The 8,872-nt window shown below is 45.7% G+C and overlaps 1 protein-coding gene across 1 annotated transcript; it reads right to left on the reverse strand.

Moving 5' to 3' along the window:
- Positions 1-3,826: 3,826 nt before the first annotated feature.
- Positions 3,827-7,446, reverse strand: POU4F2 (POU class 4 homeobox 2). The gene is made up of 2 exons (XM_070591004.1): positions 6,897-7,446; positions 3,827-6,463 (listed from the first exon to the last, which is right to left on the reverse strand). Exons 1-2 carry the CDS (start codon positions 7,173-7,175, stop codon positions 5,522-5,524), a joined length of 1,221 nt encoding a protein of 406 aa, XP_070447105.1. The 5' UTR covers positions 7,176-7,446; the 3' UTR covers positions 3,827-5,521.
- Positions 7,447-8,872: the final 1,426 nt, after the last annotated feature.

The raw sequence follows: 8,872 nt of genomic DNA on the forward strand, positions 1-8,872 counted from the left end.
TAAGTGTTTTTGAAACTGGTGTAAATAAAGCTTTTCATCTCCAGGCATTGAAAGTAGAGAATAAAACCCACAGTTTGCTTTCTGAGCAGCTTCCTATTATCACATGGCCACTTAATTTTATTTCTATTCTCTCCAAGTTAAATAGAAAGACTGGCTCACAAGGGAGCTGCCGTGTGCCTACAGACTGGGGATGTCAAGCAGAGAGACTCACTGTGCAAAGTTAATTTCAATTCCCGAGGAGCGTTTCACATTCCGGCTGGCTCTGACCCACAGTAATTAGCTGAGATAACTAATGATTACTTACTTATTCCTTGTAATTATCTGGATTTAATAATTTGCTGTGTAATTTATTAATTCGCTCATAATAGCCTTTCAGTACTGAGAATGGCTCCTTTAAAGGGGCAAAGCAGGAGAAATTTAGTGATTCTTTTTCTCATTGCCATAAATCTGTCTCCTGACAAATGTAGACTTCAGAACATTTCTACGGTCATAACTATCTGGAAACCTTTGTCTTCCTTTTAGTCCTATCAGAATACCAATCCAACTTTCTCCCCGCTTCTGTCGCAGCCGCTCCCTCCATGCCAACTGGAAATTAAAGTGCAGTTGTGAGTTCTAATGTGGATCATTTACCTAGTGATACAAATTGTTTTCACCAAGCAACTGAAAAGACAAATTTCTAAACTTACTGTCATGACTTGCCTAGAAAAATCTAAGCCTTATCCTCTGAATAACATGCCTTTTAAAATCAAGTGAATTTTTTAATGCCCTTTCTACCATCCCCTCAAGAGCTTCCTCTATGGATATATCAAAATGAATTAATTCATTTAAAGTTTGAAATAAAGCATTTTTACCCCAAAATTCCAATTCTCTTGGCAAAACTCCAATTCTCTTGACAAAGAGAGATCCTAGAATCTGTCCTTGATAGTAAAAAGACTTAGCTACATATTTTTATTTATTTTAAACATATATTTTATAGAAAATAGGAAAGTACTACATTGTATGTAAATCCTAAATATTTCATTTACTTTTTCATATTTCCATTATTTTCCCCCAAGTTATATGTCAATGGAACTTAATCTGATAAAGAATTGACCAGCTGATTTAATGTCAAATATCCCAAGGAAACTGCACTACTTCTGGATAGTATTATAACCCAGTTGGTATAGAGAGTACTTACCTATCAGCCAGCCTTTACATGATCTTAGCTGTTAGACACTTATTCAATTCCAGTTTAGATTTAGATGATCACAATGAACAAAAAGATTTGACCACGTGCCTTTAACAAAGTTTTAAAAGATAAACTACACATTCTACACATCCAATTGAGGATGACTAGGTGTGCTGCTAAGTCAATTCATAAAATCTCTTTCCAATAAAATAGTAATTGTGGACCTTGAGGAAAAAGAATTTGGAAATCAGTCATGAATGCCAATGGATTTGATTGATATGACAAGGATCTTCAGCCATATTTTGCTATTTATCCATTTGAGTAGTTTGAAAGTCAATGCAAAATGGATCTTTCTCAACAATTTGTAATGGTTTATTCCATTCTTACCTTTAATTTCTTCTTTAAGACCAATATTCTTATTCTTTCCAAATCTCTTTGGTTTGTTTTGGTATGTCTCTACAACTCTCATTAATAAAAAATCTCAAAATATATTTCTTTTTAAAATTATGCTTTTCCCATAAAAAACAACACATTTAAGCAGGATTAAATGATGGATATAATTTCCATCTTGTAGCCAAGAATGGTTTTTTAATCCTCGTAAATGCCATAGAGAATATGAACTTAAAATGTGATATAGTTGTAAAAGTCCAGGAACACGGAAGACAAAGAACACTTGGTGAATGAGGGGGGAAATACAGGCCTTCACTCTCAACTGTTGGAGTAAATGAATAGTTGCTGATATGTCACTTTCCTTACAAAAATCTTGGACAAATATGCATACATGCAAGCTATCATGTACTTCAAAACGTACTAAACAGAACTTCTATTTTATTTCTGTTCAATATATTTCTCAATTTCACAGGATTTCTCTCTTTATTTAAAGATGTCATATTTGTATAAAGAAAATACTAGCACACCTGTCTGTCTTCCCCCTAACTGACACCCCTTTCTCTTAGTGTACATATCCTAGACCCTTAGATAATAACCACATCTGGGAAGGAGAAGGTGTTATTTATTGAAGATAATTTTTATCCTAGATCAACAAGCCTGATTTGTTGCACATTCAAGCCATTTAATTCATTTTCTCCACTCTCGAAAAAGTAAGCGAGCAGAAAGTTTGCCAGCAGGCTGGAACTCATGGTCAAATCTGTGTTGGAACAGGGCTAAATCTTGTGGTTACTATCCGTGGTGCTGAAATCAGTACCCAGCATAGTGACATTGGAGGCTGGCTATTTGAAAAGACTTCCAGGAAAACCGAATCTAATAGGGGTGAAATGGAAGAAGACACTTTCAGCCTCTAAAATATAGGAATAAAATTAAACCAAAAATATCACTATATCTGAATTCACAACTGCTTCTTTTAAATCCCTACAACTTTCAATATTTCCTTATGCATCTATGCAATGTGTCTCATTATTGCTAAATGGACATATGGATTTTGGTTTCTTCAGGTGTCTTCTTTATTTCAATTATAAAAAAAAGAAGTCCCTCCACCCATTACCCATCCAACTTTCACAACTCTTTTTGTTACATCTGAAAATCATAATCAGTTTTCCAACAACATTTAATCCCAATTTGAGTCACTATAACAATTTTAATTTCCTCTCAGGATGTTTCCTAACCTCATCATCAAAATAGGAAACATCCCAAGACATTTCCCTACCAGAGAGGGTCACAGCTCAGGTTAGTAGAATTACCCCTGGAGGATGGCCTGGTTCCTTCCTCTTGTTTGACCTATAGATTAGTATGATGTTGTCATCACTAAGATGTAAATATCTAAATCAAAGCTTTCCTGAAAAAACAAACAAACATGAAAACCTAATATGTTTCTCATCTGTTGTAGGAAATATGAAAATTATTAACATGGGTGAGGACATGTCTTTAAACTAGGATCAGAAAAAGAAAAGTCTGTGTATCAAGTGGGCAGAATTTCTTTGTGCCAGACCACCATTAGACAGACTTCCACCAACTCTGATGTCTGGGTGAGTCATAGAAAGGGCATAGAAATTTGCTCCTTCCAACCACTCAGGACTTCTTTCTCAGCCCTACTCTGCCTATTGTAGAATGTGAATTTCCTTAACGGTTATGGGAAGTGGACAGAGAGAGGTACTTTACTTCATAACCCAGTGATCTAGGTGTTTCTTGCTCTGGCTTTGGGACACTCCTCTCTAAGAGAGGTGACTGAACTGAGAACTATGGTAGGCCAGCCCCTAGGCCTCACCCAGGATGTCCTACTCCCCCAACCAGGCCTTGACTCTTGCCACACCCAGTCTCCCAGTGGTACTGAAAACTGAACTGAGTTCCTTTCTTCCTTTTATCCATGTAATACCTCTGTTCACAAAGATTCTCTTTGCAGAATTATTGCCGATCTGGAGAAAGGATTCCAAGGGAAGTATTTGGAGCCAAATATTGTGATTTCATCTGGGCAGAAAATCAAAGAACCCTGTGAGATAAGCTCTGGCTATGAGAAGGCTATTATAAACCTTGTTCTTTTATACTTCCCTAGAGAAACACCCCCTACTAAATTCAAGCTAAACTTTGATAACAACCACTCCCTAATAAACCATCAAAATGTGTTTCTACTTTTAAAAATCCCCCATAAAAATAATTCTCATGTAAACAACCAAAAACAACATCACATTTTTAAAGCCATTTAATTTTAATAGCATATTTTAATGAAAAAAGCAGCATACTTTGCCAACAAAACATTAAAATCAACTCTTCAATGAAAGACAATCAAACAGCACCAAAAATAACTTAACACATTACCATAGTAAATAAACCATCTATTAACAAAAACAAGAAACCAGGTCATATACAGAACTCAAGACTTCAGAGAGCCTCAAATGGAACAGCAATACAGCAAAATTTGTAAGAATATATCTATATGTGCATCATTTTGAATGAAATATTTACAATAGATAAGGTACTGGTCATCATGTACCTAATTTTTTTTTGTTCCAAAAGAATTCTACCAAACAATGTGAATTTACAAGCAGTGCACTGTCTTTCTTATAGTTCAAATTAGTTTTTCTACAAACAAATCTCCAAAAGGAAAAATGGAAGGATTCCTGTAAATGTTTAAATGTAGTCAACAAAGCAATTGAAAACTAGAAGATTGAAGTACCTTGGTGAAATCTTAGAATCTGGAAGGGCAAACACCAAGTGGCAAATGCACCTAAGGCTAGAAAAGGATGCATCATAATCATGCTTCCAACTGCTTCACTTCTTCTCTTCCATTAGAGGGGTGTGTGTGTGTGTGTGTGTGTGTAAGGGTGAGCGAGAGAGTGCATGTGTAGCGGGGACAATGTGGGAATCCCCATTAAATATGTAACGAAGTAAACAATACTTTGGACATTGAATCAGGTCTACACGATTAAGACAGCCATTATTGAGTGCCGACTCACAAATCAGAACACTACCAGTAAAAACAAAGAAAAAACAATCTTCATTCAAAGTGAGAATATACAAATGGGCCAAAAGGAACACCATATAAGAGGAAGCTGTAAAAATTCAGTGAACTCATCAAACGTGAAAAATTTTTAACTTCACTAAGCATACGATTCCCCTGTTTCTTTTTTAGACTGACGCAGTTTAATTAATTAGAATGTGCACAAAATTAAGTTGCTAGAGAGATAAATTAATAATTTACAGAGGGTTGTTCGGCAATAATCTAATAATACTTTTCAAGATCAGTGAACACAGCAGGCGCAACTCCTTTCTTAAGCATTAACACTTCAGAGAAGGAAGAAGGGGGTAAGAACCACAATAAAAATATATATATATAATATACAGTGTAAATGCAGAAAATCTGCCATCTTTTTTTAAAATTCAAAATACTTTAGAGATGTCTCTATCACATTAAGCATCAACTCTAGTTTAAAGTTTCAGTCCTGAATCAATTTCTATTTCTGAAAAATAGCTGCAAAGTGTACTTTTAAACTTGAACAAGGGCGATGTCTTTAAGAATAAAAACAAATCTTACTTGATCATTCTGGGGGCCTTTTAAAAGGCTGTCTCGTCTGCCTTCCTGCAAACAGCCAGCTCCAGACTTTCTCTGAAGAAGCCGAGGTGCCTTTTCCTGGTGGGGTGGGGTTAAAAGGGACAACTTTGCTACAACTTGACAAATCCCTTCTTTTGATTTTCTTTTCTTTGAGAAATCGGTTCACATTCTCACCGGGCTTGAGCTCAGTCGCTCGCTCTCCTCTCGCTCTCCAATCCTCCCTAAATCTGGATTCACATTTACTGGAATTGTTTCTGATCGCCAAAAGTGAAAAGAAAAGAGGCAAGGAGAGAGAGGGAGGGAAAAGAGGGGATGAGGAGGGGGCTGTCCCTGGAGAGGCCAAGGGTCTCCTAAATGCCTGCAGAATATTTCATTCTTTTCTGTTTCTGCCTCTGGTTGCAAAACCAGACGCGCACCACGTTTTTCTTAAGGTCCAGCTTCTCCGCGATGGCGGCGATCTTCTCAGAAGAGGGCCGCGGCTGAATGGCGAAGTAGGCTTCAAGCGATCGCTTCTCTGGCGCAGCAATGGACGTGCGCTTGCGCTTCTTCTCCGCGCCGTTGAAGAGCTCTGGCTTGGTGAGCTTCTCGCGGTGGGACTTCTCGGCCTCCTCCAGCCACGCTTGCAGGATGGGTTTGAGCGCGATCATATTGTTGTGCGACAACGTGAGAGACTCGAACCTGCAAATGGTGCTCTGGCTGAGCGAGCCCACGCCGGGGATCTTGAGGTTGGCCAGCGCGGAGCCCACATCGGCCTGGGTCACCCCCAGCTTGATGCGTCGCTGCTTGAAGCGCTCGGCGAATGCTTCCAGGTCCCGGGGGTCGGCGTCCACGTCGCTCATGCAGCCCATGTGTGAGGGCAGCCCGTGCGCGTGGGCCATGCTGAGCGCTGCTTGGTGCATAGGGTTCATGGTAGCCATGTGCGGCGCGTGAGCTGGCGTGGACACCACAGCGCCGTCGGGGCCCGCCATGGCACCCAGGGCCAGCCCGGGGCTCAGGTGCTCCAGCAGCTCGCCCTCAAGCGCCTGATGAGGCTGGTGGTGGTGGTGGTGGTGATGGTGGTGGTGGTGGTGCGTGCCCGCCAGTGCCGACGGGTGCGAGATGGGCACCGACGAAGAGGAGGCAGCCGACGTGCACGGGATGGTGTTCATGGTGTGGTAGGTGGCGTCCGGCTTGAAGGGGCTGTGGTGGGGCGGGTGGTGGTGGTGGCTCTTGCTTTGGGAAACGATGTCCACGGCCGCGAGAGCCTCAGCGCGGGCCAGCAGACTCTCATCCAGCCCGCCGAATATATTGCTCTGCAATTGCAAGTAAAAGGCACACATTACGCTCAGCAGGGAATTGTGCGCACTCTCTCCGGAAGCCCCTGCCCAGCGCTCGACACAGCTGCCGCCCCTACAACATCCCCAGAACGTTAAAATAATAATAGTAATAGTAATCCTGGAAATGGGTGAGGAGGAGAGGAGGGAAGCCACCAAGAGAAGCCAAGAGTGCACGATGAGGAAGAAAGTGAGCCTAAAACACAACACAACACAACACGCGCACAGGCAACATCCCAAGTCATAAAAATTAATATGAAAGGAAAGACCCGCTGAATACATAAGAGATAGAGGGGGGAAAATTGGTTGGAGGTGTGGGGTGATTTGCTGTGCAGACATGAAAAAAACATCAAGCAGATAAAGGGGGCTGTCAAAATGTGCCTTTAAGCGGTGATTATGCAGAAATACGCACCGGTGGGGTTGGAAGACACGCTCGCCGCATCGCCTCGGAGCCGCCGCCGCCGCTGCTGCCACTGCTACTGGAGCTGCTGCTCCGGCCTCCACCGCCTCCGCCACTGCTGCCACCGCCGCCAGCATTGCTGGAGCTGCCAGGGGAGCTGGCTGAGGGCGCCGCGGGCCCGGAAGAGCCGGGCGAGGCGCTGTGCAGTGCGGAGTACTTGGGCTCCACGTGCAGGCTGCCGCCGTGCGGCATGCTGAACGCCTGCTTGCTGTTGAGGGACATCATCATCATCTTCCCTGCCCGCCCGGGCGCTCGCCCGTAGCTCACGCACTGGCTCCGACTGCAGGGACCCTCCCGAGAAGCGCAAGGAGAGAGCGGGAGCGGGAAGGGCGATTCAAAGTTGCGCTCACTCGCCGCCTCCTGTGAGCTCTGCGCTCCTTGCCGCGGCTACTCCTCCGCTGTCTCCGCCGTCAGTCTAGCGGATGCTGGGCTCCGCTTGCCGCTGGCTGTAGACCTGGGCGCCCGAAACTGCCCCCGCGCCTCGTGGCCGCGGAGTTATACTCCCCTCTCCCTGCGCCTGCCCCCGCACCCTCCCTGGCCCTCTCTCCCTCGGGCGCGCCTCCGCCCTCCCCTGCCAGGAAGCGCTGGTTTCTCCTGCTCCGTTTCTCGCGTCGCGCCTTCTCCCTCTTTGCTCCCTCCAGGCTCGGATCCTTTCAGCTTTCCTGACACCCGCCTCCTGCTCCCCCGCCGCGCCCTCCACTCCCCTTCCTGCCCCCGCCCGCGCTGCGATGCCACCGCCCCTTCCTGGTGCCCCACAGCTCTCTTACATCAGTGCCCCGGCTCAATCCCACCCCACTGGCCAGGTCCACACTCCAGTCACGGGGCAGTTCCTACCTAAGAGCCGGCCTCCAGCCACTCCCGCTTTTTCCGCCCCGTCTCCGCTTCGCCAGGGAAAGAAACTCCTAAATAAAGTTATGGGCCAAGCCAGCCTTCAGTGGGTTTTTCCCTAGACTTCTGGGAACGCCTCTTACCTGGCTGCCTCCCCAGCCTCCAGATTACTGCTAAGTTTCAGGCCTCCGCCCCCACTCGGCCCACCCCTCCTGGCAGCACAGGTGACCCTGATCCCTGGCTCCCCGCCACGGCGGAGGACGCGAACGCTGCGGCGGACGCTGATCCTCCGCGCTGCTCTGGTCTTCCGCCTGGTGCGCGCAGCGGTTGGCGCTCTGCTCTGCGCCCCCTTGGCCCGGCGGGTGCCTGGTGCCGAAGAGACGTAGGGTCGACAGGGCTGCAGGGCTTTCTCTCACTCGGTTTCTCACAGCTCTCAGCGGATTGGACAGCCGCGGAGCCGGCCCGGGTAGCCTGTGCGCATGCGACTCCCCCACCCTCAGTCCCCATGTACTCCCCCCCACCACCACAGACACATACTCCTCTCCACCCTCTTTTTCTCTTCCTCTGAATCTTCCTCCCCCTCTTCCCTGTATCCAGTTCAGTGTGAGTTGAGTCTTGGGCGGATCCGCTGGCAAACCCTGCCACTGGATTTATTATTCTTCATTAGCCACAATCAAAGGAGGAAGGGGCAACTGACAGAGGGAGAGGGAGGGCCAGAGATCACAGAGCGCATGTGCTGCTGAACATCCCCCCCCCCCCCCACACACACACAACACCAATACACACATACACACACACACACACGCCCTCAGGCGCTGGCACAAACCCCACTTATCTTCATTTCCACAGCCGCTCGCCGCAGAGAGAGCGTATTTTTAGCCAACACTTTGCTCGCACTTTTGTCTCAGTGCGGACCACTTTTCTTAGAAGTGGACACAGTTTAGTTCCAGTTGTAAAAGAAAGTGACAACCTCTTCTACACACACACACACACACACACCGCCTTCCTCTCCTACCCCCTCTGGTCTTGTCTCTACTTACCTCAGTGCGGGGGGCAGCTGTCACCTCCCTAGAGCACTGAAGGAGCGGGGTGCAGGCGAG

This window comes from Equus przewalskii, chromosome 2 (assembly GCF_037783145.1).
Source record: "Equus przewalskii isolate Varuska chromosome 2, EquPr2, whole genome shotgun sequence".
Taxonomy (NCBI): Eukaryota; Metazoa; Chordata; class Mammalia; order Perissodactyla; family Equidae; genus Equus; species Equus przewalskii.